At 44.2% G+C, this 14,244-nt stretch overlaps 1 protein-coding gene across 1 annotated transcript; it reads right to left on the bottom strand.

The window, feature by feature from the left end:
• Positions 1–600: 600 nt before the first annotated feature.
• Positions 601–11,843, bottom strand: smarca5 (SWI/SNF related, matrix associated, actin dependent regulator of chromatin, subfamily a, member 5). Its single transcript, XM_027029896.2, has 24 exons — positions 11,593–11,843; positions 10,151–10,276; positions 9,788–9,954; positions 9,180–9,280; positions 8,060–8,160; positions 7,777–7,956; positions 7,453–7,608; positions 7,054–7,185; positions 6,596–6,664; positions 6,372–6,481; positions 5,865–6,091; positions 5,449–5,570; positions 5,072–5,224; positions 4,672–4,804; positions 4,393–4,541; positions 4,158–4,277; positions 3,872–3,979; positions 3,673–3,786; positions 3,440–3,562; positions 2,743–2,875; positions 2,548–2,666; positions 1,914–2,126; positions 1,543–1,653; positions 601–1,104 (listed from the first exon to the last, which is right to left on the bottom strand). Exons 1-24 carry the CDS (start codon positions 11,650–11,652, stop codon positions 1,039–1,041), a joined length of 3,093 nt encoding a protein of 1,030 aa, XP_026885697.1. The 5' UTR covers positions 11,653–11,843; the 3' UTR covers positions 601–1,038.
• Positions 11,844–14,244: the final 2,401 nt, after the last annotated feature.

Genomic DNA, 14,244 nt, shown 5'->3' with positions numbered 1-14,244 from the left:
AATAAACATTTTTTTTAAGTATAAACCATCTTCTAGTTCATACTGCCAGATGAGTGTCACACGAGACACTGCAGCATGGTCAGGACATTGAATGTTTCAGTCCAGGTGATTTAGAGCAGTACTACACATCAGTCTCTGCTTCTGTCTTCACATTTATTAATCAGATGCAAGGCCCAGACTCAGTAAACCATCGAGTTACGGCTGTTAAAATAAGAGTCTAATTTCAGCCTGTTACAGGTCTTAGCAGTTCAGGTGCTGTTGCATTGCGAAGCTAAGGACAGTGCAATTGGATTGGTCAACAGGACTGCCACTCACACATCTGGGGGTCTAAAAAACGGGTGAAGTTGCTTCTTTTTGCCACCTACATGTGGACAGACCGGGAGAACTCCCTACTCATCGGCAATACCACCACAAAGGAATACATGGAATCCACAGAAAATAGATTCAGGACAACTGGAGGACTAAATGATGACGACTGGCATCTAGCAACCCACACAAAAAGGTAGTTATGGCTCATGAAGAAATGACGTGGTGAACTGCTCCAGTTTAAGCAGGCTGCTGTTCCAGAGAAACCCTTATGCAAGACAGAATTCAGAGCAGTTACAAAACAAAAAGGCATTTATTAGACACACATTCCAGAAGACTCAAAAGGTACGTACGTATACAATACTGAGGACTCTTAAAAAAAAAAAAAAAAGGCAGCAATTTATTTTTGATACACACAAAGGGAATGTGGTACTTAACCAACAGGCATAAATACATTTATTTAAGTCACAAATTACAGATACAAAAGAGATTGGAAAAAAAAAAAAAAAAAGAAACAGCACAGCCATAGAACATTATGTAACTAAAAGATAATATCTAATTTACAATACTACATCTTTCTAAAAAGGACAAGCTACAGTGAGGCAAGGTTCAGCTCTGCGCTTCTGCGAGTATGTACAGTACATGAGTGGGACCCGTAACACAAACGCACGTTCTACTCTACTGAAGCTCTTGTCCGTCAGCGAGGGCTGTGCGGGCGCAGTTTAACGCCCATTAGAGCTTCAGTTTCTTCTTACGCCCACGACCATCCGGGGTGCCGTCCTGCTTGCGCTTCTGAGCCTGAGGACACACACACACAGCATCTAGGTTTCAATTATGTTATGTCTTGACTGCTGAGCCTTCAAAAGCACTTCGTGTCCTACGGCCTCCATCCTCTAATGGTTTTCTGAGGACACTCATGTTTATATTCCAGTCCACACGGTCATACTCATATATTAATACTGTGCCAAGCATTTAGAAAGGACAGGACAGTTAAGCACATCACAAGAAGATTTCTTTTGTTCTTCTAAACACAGACCTTAAATAAAACCTGCGTAACAAAGTTAACTGGCCGTGTAATCTTGCCAGCAAGAAAACAAGTGCCATAACTTTATATACAAACTTTTGGGACCCTCTTTGGCCTCTCCTGGCAGACATTTAATAATAATAATTATAATAATAATAATTTCTTTGCTGTTTCTGATGAAACAGCTCCATAGGGAGTTGAAATGAGCTTACAGAGGAGCTGCGTGGGCCACGTTTCTTCTTCTCCGCTTTCTCCCTTTCTTCCAGTTCCATGTTCTCACGTTCAATAAGAGTGATCAGTGTGTTACACCTCCTCTGTAGCTCCTACACACACACACACACACACACACACACACACACACACACACACACACACACACACACACACACACACACACACACACACACACACACACACACACACACACACACACACACACACACACACACACACACACACACCAAAACAGTGAAGAGGTGCCACAGTTATTAGTTACTGAGGAACAGTGGATGTTGCTCAGGCCAATATACAGTTTACTGAAGACCATCGCTAACTCTCATTGTCTGACGATGCTGCCACTCACCATTGCCGTGCGGGACTTGAGGAACCAGTCGAAGCGGAACTGGGGTGAGTTGCGGATACACTGGCGCAGTTCGTCATAAACACTCTCTTTGTCGAAGCCCAGCTTGTGCAGCATGCAGATGAGGAAGCGGTCTTCCTCCTCGGTGTAGTTCTTCCCCTTATTGGTCCCGTACGAGATCCTCAGCTGGTGGAACGGTGCCTTGTAGCGGCCGATCTGGGGAAGGCAAGGAATGTCCAAAAGCAGGCTACCATGCGGAGCGTGACGCTCACGTACACGGCACGACACGCACTCTTATTCAGAGACTTGCATCATCAATAGGACAATACTATGAGCCCTGGAGAACGGAAGCCATGAGCTTAAATGTTACTGGCACCGTGGTCTACTTACACACAGTTATATCTGAATTAACAGAGGCCTATTATAGTTGAGCCATCACTGCCAGTAGGTTCACTCCTATAGAATATGTAAGAATGTTAAAAGTTTGTTCATATAGTTGATTGGTAATGCCAATCATAAGTTTTAGCTGATAAAGTTTTTTTTGTTCCTGAAGGATAATACAGTAACAGAATTGGGTTTAGTCGCCAGCTCTGAGAGGATGTCCAGGGGCTTTAAAACACCTGGGGCTGGTGTTTACCTTGGAGTCCAGGGCTTTCTTGATGCTGATTCTTCTCTGAATCCTTGCCTCTCCCCTCTCAATCTGTGCCATGATCTTCTCAATGTCCTGCAGCTCATTGCAACGCTCCCAGAACACAGCTGTTTCACACACACACACAGACTCTCATATATACAGTGGCTACAGTTTGGCTACACGTCATGGGGTTAAACTTACCAGAATATTCCATGACCTCCTCAGGTGTTTTACCCTCCACTTCACGGGCGATGTTCTCAATATCGTCTCGTCCCCATTTCTCATTAGCCTTGATGAACTGGTTGAAGTCTCGCTTGTTCCAGATGGTGAAGCCCTGTTAAAGGTTGGTGGTGTTACAATACAGCCAAATGAATCCGGACAGAAGTTTAATTCTAGATTACAACTCACCATTAATGTTCAAGACCCACACAGAGCCCTTAAAACATTTCATACACTAAGTGACCAAACACATGTGGTCACCTGACCCTCACAACTATATCTGTAGGATAGGCCATTCCTAAAAGCTATGAAACTGTCTGCTGCTGAGAACAGGGCACTGTCTGGACCACTGGAGCGCCTCCATACAAAATAAATAAAGTAATTAAATAAAAAGTCCTTGAGCAATTCATTCACTTAGTAGGACGATGTAAGGTACACACTTCTGGACAAGAGAGATCTGGAAGTGAGAAGCATTAGCTCATGTTAAACAGCTGTGCTACAGAAGACCACCTGGACCTCTGCAGTTGTAACTTATATTTCTAATGGCCGTTAGCCGTTATTATCGTTTAGCTGTTGTATTGAGTTTGGGTTAAAAAGTGCCTTCTGCCATCAGGCCTGAAGGAATCACAAGGTTCTGCGCAGCATAATCAAAAGCCTCCATGCAGGTGTGTGAGGTTACCTGGGTGAGGAGATTCTCCTTCTCTTCCAACTCCTCCTCGTTCAGGGGCTCAGCCTCATCGATCTTGGTCTGCTCCTCCTTCTGCACCTGAGCAGAGTTGGGCAGATCCGGGTTCCTGGGCACCTGGAGGACAGGAGCAGGGGTGTGCAAGGAATGTCAGGAATGTACACGTTCAGACTAGGCTCTTCAACAAAGCCTGCCATCAGGCGGAGGGAGAGCAAAGCCAAGCACACCTTGTAGCCAATAGTCTTCCTGTAGTACAGGATCTCCTTTTCTAGCAGCTCAAAAAGCCGAGGAGGGAAGAACTGGAAGTCTTGGACGTTGGGCTGTTTGGGAGGCCTGGGAGCCTGAGGAGACAAACAGAGGAGAGGAATTAGGTTTGCGAGCTGCCTTTTCTGGACGCTGCTGGGAAGTGGATGTGCGAAGGAGTACCTTTGGCGCTTTGGGCTCGCTGACGCGCAGTGCTTCGCGGAAGTAGGCGTCCACGGCGTAGTTCGCCTTGCGCTCCCGCTTGGGGGGCTCAATCCAGTTGGTAATGACCTGAGAGAGGAGGAGCAAGACGTCACATCAGTCTACCTATATACATGTTACCAAAAATAGTCCTTTTGTGTGTGTGTGTGCGCGTGTGTGTGCGTGCGTGCGTGTTAGTTAATGTGCAATATACACATATTATTGGAAATGCTAAGTCATTCATAGTTAATATAATCTGGTTTGGTACCTTTTTCTTTTCTCTGTAATCTTCACCCTCAAAGTTGTAGACACTGTTTTCTGTGTCCATTGTGAAATTTCTCAGAGAGCTTTCACCCAGAGTGGACAACTTCTCCTTCATCTCCATGGTCTTTAATAAATAAATGACAGAACCAAAGCATTGTAAAAGTCCTCTCCATGAGACTTTAACCGAATCCCACATACTCTACGCAGTAGACTGGAAATGCAGATCGTTGAATACACACCTTCTTCTCTCCTCTCTCCAGAATGGCATCGATGTCTTCATCTGTGATTTCACTCTCCTTGGAGGCAAAGACGTGGGTGGCACCGTGACGAATGATGGACAACATCTCATCCTTGCCCAGTTTGCTCAGGTTGGGGTCCACCAAGCGACCTGGACAGCAGAGAACAGCAGAAGTTAACCAGTCCAGAGTAGTCAAACAAAAACAAACAAAGTCTAAGTTTAAATAAAGCACAGAAGTGTTAAAATTGTGACCTGGAAGCAGTTCACCTTGAGGTCTCACCTTGCTGGATGACAATGGAGTCCAGGCGGAGCTTCATTTCAGCACGCTCCACAATTCTCTCCTCCACCGTGTTCTCTGTGATGAAACGGAACACGCGCACCTGCTTTTTCTGACCAATCCTGTGCGCACGGTCCTGACAGACAGAAAAACAACCAATGAGAGTGTTGAAACCCCCCCCCCCCCCCCGCCCCCCTGATATTGTATTAAACCTGGTTCAGACTGTCTCTAACAAACAAGGTGCAACTCTGCAAAAGAAAAACAAAGCTGGACTAGAGAAATAAAAGGTTTTTTTTGTTTTGTTTTGTTTTTTTAGAACAGCAGCTTTTGCAAAACTGTCATGACCTCTGTCAAGGCCTTGGGGACCCAAATAGGAGGCGTCTACCAGTCCTGCCGAACTCACCATGGCCTGCAGGTCCACTTGTGGGTTCCAGTCGGAGTCGTAAATGATGACCACGTCAGCCGTGGCCAGGTTGATGCCCAGGCCGCCAGCCCGCGTGCTCAACATGAAGAGAAACTTGGCACTGTTGGGCTCGTTGAACACGTTGATGGAAATCTAAGGAGGAAGAGGAAAAAGGAGACCAGTCAAGATCCACCAGAACACGACAGGGCTTAGCTCAGCAATATCATTTTCGAGTGGGATTTGTAAGTGAGAAATCATTAACTATATTTAAAAAGGATGGGGTTTTTTGCCTGCAGTGTTATTTCATTTACGCTAAAAACACAATTAACTTACATTAATGCATAAATTGCCAAAAGCTTCACTTATTTAAAACATGCCTGTCTCTCCTCATGGGGCGTCTGGCCATCCAAGCGACAGTAACCATAGTTACGCCACATACAGTAGTCCTCCAGAATGTCCAACATCCTGGTCATCTGGCTGAAGATCAGCACACGAGAACCTGGTTAAGAAGAGACCAGACGACCCTGATGAACATCACAAAAATACAGGAATATATTCCTTAAAGAAACATTCATCAATAATTACTGAACGCTGACAGGGATTGGAGAGTATTATTCAAATCAGGCCATAATTAGTCCAAAATATCCATTTTTCACCCTTTATAACATTAGTATTGTTAGATGGTGTTAGTTTTAGTTTTCATAATTCAACTTGTGAATTCTATAACTATATAATATTTTTTGAAAGACTCCCAAAAGTAACAGTTCCGTGGGTGTGGTTTGGCCCAGCTCACCTTGTTCCTTCAGCTTGGGCAGAAGCTTGTCGAGGACGACCATTTTGCCGCTGTTGACGACCAGGTGGAGGTCCGTGGTGTAGGGTGGGCCGGGCTCTGCCCCGTCGAACAGGTACGGGTGGTTGCAGCACTTCCTGAGCTGCATGAGCACGTTCAGCAGACGCATCTTGTCCATCTTCCCTGCAGAGTTCAGGATGTCGATGTCCTTCATCAGGATCTTGGTGTACCTGCAGGGAAACCACTGTGATTCCTCACCTGCGCTTCACAAGCTGTCAGATACAGTTTTACTTTTCTGACTGCATTACATCTGAAGAGCTCATTCTATTTTTTTTTTATTTATCCAATCTAGAAGTTTGTGAACACACACTAACATGATGCTTCACAAAAGGCAGTTCATCAACACAGTGCCGCTGTCTTCCTGCTTTACGCCGACAACATTAGGAAAGACAGTTCTGACTAGTTCCAGATCAGCAGACAGTGAGACGCATGGGAATGAGAAGCACGTACCATTCTCTCTGCATTTTACTGAGACCCACATACATCTTGATCTCCTTCTTTGGGAGGAGAGATTTCTCCACGTCGGCTTTGATACGCCTCAGGAGAAAAGGACGCAATACCTGCGGGATTACAGAGCGAGTCATTATTTAAAAACACTCCATTTGTTGCTCCAAATTTGTTTTAGATGTTATTTATTTTCTACCAATATATGGCCTTAATAAAACACTTCTCACAGTGTGTAGACGCTCCACCAGTTTTTGATCTCCAAGACAGTTGTTGGTGTCGAACCAGGAATCAAAGTCCTATAGTCAGGACCAGGAAAACACAATTTAGTAAACTACACAAAAGCAAGACAATGTCTACCCAAAGATCTTGCAGATTTAACTCTGTTCAATGATGCACAGTCAGCGGACTATATAAACAACCTGAACCATTGATTTATCACCGTTAGCAAGGTGATAAATGATCTGTGTGCATTTCCTTCCAAAAGGCAAGACCAGCCAAGACTGGCCAAGACAGGCAGCCTTGGGCCAATGAATACACAAAGCTTTGTTGTGGCGTTTCAAACACAGTCTCAACATTTTTGAGAAATCCTTCCCAGCTCAGTAACTTTTTTAAAAATCACACCTAACAAGAGAAAATGCATTGCTTTCTCCTACAGCTCTGCCTCCCCCATGGGTGAGGAAGCTACCTCAGAGGAGTTGAAGACATCTGGAAGCAGGAAGTTTAGAAGAGCCCACAGCTCGTGCAGGTTGTTCTGCAGTGGTGTCCCCGTCAGCAGCAGACGGTTGGTTGTCTTGAACTCTCGCACAATCTCAGAGAGCTAAAAGACATGCATGCACGAAACGTCATATACAAAGTGACCTCACCCCGGCACAACACAGAGGCCCTCATACAGGTGGACCTGCCAAGAGTCCTCAGACATACTGCAATCTTAATATAAAAGCTCTTTGTGATAAGTTGCATGGAAAATACAGTGAGACTGATTTTATTTGAATGAGGCAGAAATGTAGCGAATAGATAGGTTCCAAAACGAAGACGATGCAAGTGACGTAAAACAACAATAAACAACTAATTAACGAACACATACTTTCGATTTCTCATTCTTGATACGATGGGCCTCGTCAATGACCAGGTACCTCCAGTTAAACTTTTTAAAAACAGCCCTTTCAATGATGAGCATTTCATAGGATGTGACGCACACATCCCACTCTCCTGGCAGTAGAGTATCACGGATAAAGGCCGTCTGGGGACAGAGAGGAGTTAAAATATGAGAGAGAGCGTGAGAGAGAGCACGAGAACAAGTAACAACGGGGTTAAATGAGGTAAGCAAAACAAAGCCAGAAAGAACAATCAGTTTGCTGCATCAACACAGCTACACCCAGCTGGCTCTGACGTTTGACTGGCCGTTTACCCTCTCATCTCTGTCCCCGATGAGGCAGACGGCTCGGAGGGAGGGCACCCAGCGTTTAAACTCGTTCATCCAGTTATACAGGGTAGACTTGGGCACCAGGACCATGTGAGGACCAGGGATATTCCTGTAGTGCTTCATGTAGCCCAAGAGAGAGATGGTCTGAAGAGTCTTTCCCAGACCCTGAGGACAGCAGAGCAGAGGACAGAGGACTTGGAACACTGGTGCATCTTTAGTGATCCTGCCGTGGGGGCACGCACGAGCTAAGGCGTGGAGGGAGGCCTACCATTTCATCCGCCAGGATGCCATTGATTCCATTCTCATAGAGCGAGATGAGCCAGTTGAGCCCACGGATCTGGTAGTCCCTCAGTTTGCCCGTTTTGACATCTGCACAAAAGGTCAGGTTACGAGTCTCTGCTATAACACGCTCATCATTGACGATGCCACTTTACACACAGCCCCTACGCACAGGTATTTACCCAAACATTACATGCTCATTTTGCATCAAGATGGAACACAGTTTTCAGTATGGCCAGACTCAGCAACAGTCAGGAAAACTGTATTAGAAATCCGAACGGCAGGATGCAGGGGACAAAGCTTAAATGAGGTTGCTAATTTCATGCTTTTTGTTATGCAGTCAAACATCATAAGTGTGGTGTTCATTTCAGTCCCATATCAGCAAGCTCTCCAAAACTACATGTGACAATTTAAAGGACTGTGTTTAAAATAAGACATACAACAAACCAACAATCATAAGGCACAAGAACTTGTTTTCGTAACCTCTAGAAATGTTTACTGTGTTATGTCGGTGACTTGCTGCCCTGCTGTCGGCAAGTAAGCAAGTTAAGAACCTGGCAACCCTCATCCTTACCGAAAAATGGCGCCAGTGCATATTAACCCGTCTTATTCAATTTCTGTCCTCTTCCTTTCAAATTGTGTGTTGACTACAAAGTCTTACTTCTCATGTGTAAAGTCCCTAATGGACCTGATCCACCATATTTTGCCGATATTTTGAAGTGTTACAGGCCACTACGAGCACTTCACTCAGTAGAGGCAGGCTTACTGCTAGCATGACTTCAATTCCATGGGCTGACATTCCTTCTATTATTTAGCTCTTAAACTCTGGAATAGTGTTTCAGAAAGATTAAAAATGCATTTTCTGGAAATATGCATACAGAATTTGGCTATTATTGGGCCTTACTTTTTTGTTGTTTTCAATCTTTCAACTTTGGAATCCAAATTAAGAAGATCGGTATAAATGAATAGTCTGTATATGTCTGTAGTCACATGTGAACACAGCCACAGACAAATTGATCAGTCTATATGTACATAAACAAATTACATCAATTCCATGTTTTTGTGCATCTGTCGGTCACCAAAAGTGTGTGACAAGATGTTTGACTTACACGACGGCGACTCATCAAAGCGTGTGCACACGTTGGCAGCTTTACTGCTCTCACTGAGCAGCTCCTCATCCTCTTCCTGTTCGGTGCGACGGTGACGATTACTATGGTAACCAAAGTGTCAAATCAACTTCAACGAAGCAGAGGACATCATCTGAGATGCCACCAAGGGCAAACGCTTGCTCACGCAAGCAGTGAAGATGAAGGAATGTCACGTCAACGTGTCAAGGAAGGTTTTTAACTTATACAGGTCACTGAATACTAGCAAATCAAGGGAAATGAATGTGCCAAATCTTGAAAAATCCTCCCCCAGTCATCTCAGAGCATTACTCCAAGATGGGAGTTTCCTATCACTTCACTGAGCTAACAAAGCCCCTCAGATAAATGGCCAAACCACTTCAAAATGATACAGCTGCCTGGACGTACCACACCATTGCTTTCGCGACATTAAGGGCATGCATTAAAATGGACATTACCAAGATGATCCAGGTATGTTAAAGTAAGAAAAACAAAAACCTCAAAGCTTCTTTTAGCAAAATAATCTGACGCTATACACGTTTAGGAAGCTTCATATGGATGACGCTTGTGTGGGAGGCGGATGAAGCACGTACTCTCCAGCAGACAGAAGGTTCTGTTTCTCGTCTTTCTTAATGCGAGGACGCCCAGGCTTCATCTTTAAGGGAGAGGTGGGGGTCTTTTGGGCTGCAGGCTGAATGAAGTGGGCGAACACCTCCGTCTGCCTCAGCAGGTACTCAAATCTGTTTGTCCGGTCCGTTTTCTGATTCGGAAAAATCAATGGAATTTTTGTTAGGACACATGGCACAACCACAGGGAGGGAGAGATTCTCATACAGAACGAAATGTGTAGTGAAACATCTTCAGCTGGGGAGGTGCAAACAGCTACGAGGCAGAGCTAAGGCGGAGGCTAAAGTGGAGCATTGCAGGACTAAGGTGGAGGTGAAGGTGTAGCCTTACCACTTTCTCTTCATAACCCCCGAGCAGCTCCACCTTTGTTTTTTCGGTTGGAGGCAATGACGACTGTTCGCCTCCATCCTGCGTGGAGTCTGAGGTCTCGTCATTGCCAGCGTCTGAGCCACCATCCTTACAGGCAGACATGGCACAGTCAATGAAGGGACAAAATACAGTCCAGAAGTGGCAACTAAAAGTTTTTTTTAAACAAACATTATGCACATGAATGTTGGTCAAAGACTCTGTTCTTTCTGCTCTTAACATACAAATCCAAGTCCTTCAAAGTACGAAAATATTCAAAACATGCAGTATGATAGAAAAACAATATATTGTAAACTCAAACCATGTTCCATATCAGTGCACTTCAACAAATGTCAGTCTACTAACGGGTATGATACAAAACACCCTTCATATAATCTATGCTCCTTTACGGACTTGCGCATTTGAACAACCAAAAAGTAATAAAGTATTAATGCAATAACTCTGCAAAACATTAAAAGAAATCTCAGAGTAGTTGAATAAGAGACTGGGTGTATTAAGACATACTTGTAGGTGAAGGCAGTTATAAACTACATTTTCCTACGGATGTGACTAAGGTAAAAAATCTAACTTCTTAAGGTGTGTCCGTTCTAACCCAGAAAGATGACAGATTCAGTAATCATATTTCCTATCACACATTTTAGTGCACTTTTGTTGAAGCGCCTCTTTGTGTTCTAATAGAAAACTATTACAATATTATTTAACAGTATGATTAATAGTATAATTATTGTGGACGCTCAACCGAGATCACTTGCTCGAACAAAAAAGAAAGGTAGACAACAAATCCTTCATATCCGTCGGAGGGCTGGAAAGCCTTTCCCACGACACGGTAGCGTCAACTGGAATATAACTGGAATATACACATATAGGACGTATGAAGCGATGAATCAACACACACAGCCGCGTTATTCCACTACAGGACAGAACAGTCGGTAGAGGGATCTTAGCAGTGCAGCTCTTATCACGGAACTCCCGTGTTAGCCAACGTTAGCCAACCACATTAGCATTCGTGTCCACTGGGTGTCCAGCTACGTTAACAAGTCTTGCGGTTCCCGTTTCCATCAACTAGCACACAGATATTAAAGAAAGATATTTAAAAAATATACAAACGTGTCTAACCGGTCCGTTGGTGCCCGGCAACCGAAGCGCGTGCACCGTCAGTTAGCTAACGCTAGCGTCCTCAACACAATAAACACGCGCTAACGCTAATTAGCCTAGCCTAGCCTAGCTAACGAAGCTGGCGACCAGTGTTTGATGGGAACCTAAATACACACTAAACTGTGTTCACTACACACGCCACTGACCCCAGCGGCCAGCTATCGGACGTTCGTGAGGAACACATCACCAGAGTAAACTTCTGCTAACTGAACTAGCCAGCTAACCGTCGCGTGCGGGCGGCCCGTGCTCACCTCGGCCGTGCCGGGGCGCGCGCGCTCTCCTTCCCGCTGCTCCACGTCCGCCTCAGACATCCTCACCAACAGCGCCGTTATCTCACTACAAAGCGGCCGGAGCTCACCACGTCCGCTCACCCAGCACAGAAAGCAGAGTCGAGCGCTGCAGTTCACTATTGTTCACTACGGTTCACGCTAAAGCGTCACTGTGTCCTCCGAGCGCAGCAACAACAGCACGCGCCAACTTCCCCCGGCTTTTTGTTCCGCTGTTCCCGCACAAGTGGGGCCCGCTGCAAATATCGCGAGATGTTGTACAGCGCAACTGTAAGCGTGAAGGAGACCTGCAGTGCACGAGGGTGTCTTCTCAGAGTCTGAGCGCCTAATGCTGATCGATATAACTCCTCTGAAAGAGCATTTTCTGCAATCCTAGATGCTGTTATTCCAGGTATTATGCTTTTGAAAGAAGGCCTACAACCACTCACAATTGCTCTTTAGATCCACATTTCCTGTTTCTTCAGACTCGAACAGAAAAATCTGATCTCTTGTTCAAAAGCAATTTTAACAATTACATGTATAACATATTATTGGGGATTTATTTGTTAACAAATGTTAATGCAAAATGGGCCATTTCTCTAGAATGTACGGAAGCCTTAAAATTCCACAGATTTGCATATTTTACTCCATTTACTGTGATAAGGAGGTTTACTGACATCTCTAATTATTTATTTCATTGTAACGACACAGCAAACAATGTTCTCTCATGATAACGGACTCGTTTTATCCAGGTGTCGAGAAAACAAAACCTGATTATGTCATTATCTCGAGAAAATAAATGTGATATAATGTATGATAAGCAAAGATGAATAAAGTGTCATAAGCAAATATTGTACTTTTGTTACCTCTTTTATGTGATGCATTCTGCTACTTTTATGGCACACAACACTTGTTATATACACATGGTTTTAGCAGCTTTGGTGACTGTAAAGTACCTGTAGTGTAACAATGTAACAATGTGAAGCAATGAATGTTCTCAAGGTCTGTTTGTAGTTTGAATTGTTCCTTGAATTTGGCCAGTGTTGGTTATGAAATTACAGTTGAACTGTTAATGTATTTCTTTTGTATTTTTCTGTTCACAGATAAGGTGGAATAGTGCCAGAAAATGTAAAAATCCCCCAAATACTATTCCAATAAGAACAAAACACTACTCCATTAAGAACAGTAGAATTATTCCATTATCACGAGAAAACAGCATCTGTTATGTCCTGATAATGACATAAATAATTAAAGATTCGATCAAATAAATCAAATTTGTTTGAAACTCTAAAAAGATTTGGTGAAACTCTAAGGCCTTTTAGAGCTTCTGTAAGAATTAACAATTTCTCTAAAATATAAAATTGGAGAAATCCCACTAAACATTTAATGATAAAAGAAAGAATATTGATACTAGTTGTGCATTTCAAGTTTCAAGTTTCAAGTTTCAAGTTTGGTTTATTTGTCACATACATAGTCATACACAGTATAACTCGCAGTGAAATGGTTGAGAGTGCTCTGTCCAAACTGAGGAAAAAGAAAAACAGGGGTGCATAAGGAAATATATATCTATATATATACAAAATATATTAACAATGTATGTACAATATATGTATAATATGTTTATATACACAATGTACAATGTATATATGGATATGTATATATGTATGTACACAATGTGCAGTTCCAGCTTACAATTGACATATTCACAGTCACATGGTGGTGGTGGTCCCCACAGTTTATCAGTTTCCCTGATTCAGGGCCCGAATGGCCTGTGGGAAGAAGCTCCTCTTCAGTCTCTCTGTCTTGGTCTTCAGGGAGCGAAAGCACTTCCCTGACCTCAACAGAGAGAAGAGCCTATTGTTGGGATGGGTGGGGTCCTTCACAATCCTCCTGGCCTTGGTCTGGCACCACTTGTAGTAGATGGTCTGCAGGTCAGGAAGTTCCGTGTGAGTGATGCGCTCTGTTGAACGCACTACCCTTTGGAGTGCTTGTCTGTCCTGCTTGGTGCTATTCCCAAACCACACTGTGATGTTCCCCATGAGGATGCTCTCGATAGTGCAGGTGTAGAAGTTCTGCAGTACCTTGGAGGGCAGTCTGAAGTCTCTTAGGCGTCTGAGCTGGTAAAGACGCTGACGAGCCTTCTTTGCCAGGGAGTTGGTATGGCTGGACCAGGACAGGTCCTGCGAGATGTGAACACCAAGGTACCTGAAACTATCTACTCTCTCCACCATGGTTCCACTGATCCTCACAGGTTGGTAGTGCTGCTCCTGCTTCTTGCTGCAATCCACAATCAGCTCCTTTGTCTTACTGATGTTTAGGAGGAGATTATTTTCCTGGCACCAGTTTTCCAGGTGTTTAATCTCCTCCAGGTAGGCCCTCTCATCGTTGTCCGAGATCAGGCCCATGACAACGGTGTCGTCAGCAAACTTGACAATGATGGTGGAGCTGTGCAGTCGTAGGTGTACAGTGAGTAGAGCAGGGGGCTTAGGACACAACCCTGAGGAGCTCCAGTGCTGAGGGTGAGGGTGGATGAGGCACAGTTGCCCACCCGTACTGATTGTGGTCTGTCTGTTAAGAAGTTGGAGATCCAGTCGCACAGGGATGTATGCAGTCCTAGATCCCCCAACTTAATAGTGA

This window comes from Electrophorus electricus, chromosome 11, assembly GCF_013358815.1.
Source record: "Electrophorus electricus isolate fEleEle1 chromosome 11, fEleEle1.pri, whole genome shotgun sequence".
NCBI classification, from domain to species: domain Eukaryota; kingdom Metazoa; phylum Chordata; class Actinopteri; order Gymnotiformes; family Gymnotidae; genus Electrophorus; species Electrophorus electricus.
Note: the sequence above shows the minus strand (reverse complement) of the source record. Positions and strands in the feature narration are given on the sequence as shown.

Excerpts from the sequence above, each read along its gene's own strand:
- smarca5 (XM_027029896.2), bottom strand. The coding sequence starts at position 11,652 with ATGTCTGAGGCGGACGTGGAGCAGCGGGAAGGAGAGCGCGCGCGCCCC. Across the intron at positions 10,277-11,592 it reads CGCGCCCCGGCACGGCCGAG|GATGGTGGCTCAGACGCTGG; the intron begins GTGAGCACGGGC and ends TCTGCCTGTAAG. Across the intron at positions 8,161-9,179 it reads CTTTGATGAGTCGCCGTCGT|ATGTCAAAACGGGCAAACTG; the intron begins GTAAGTCAAACA and ends CCTTTTGTGCAG.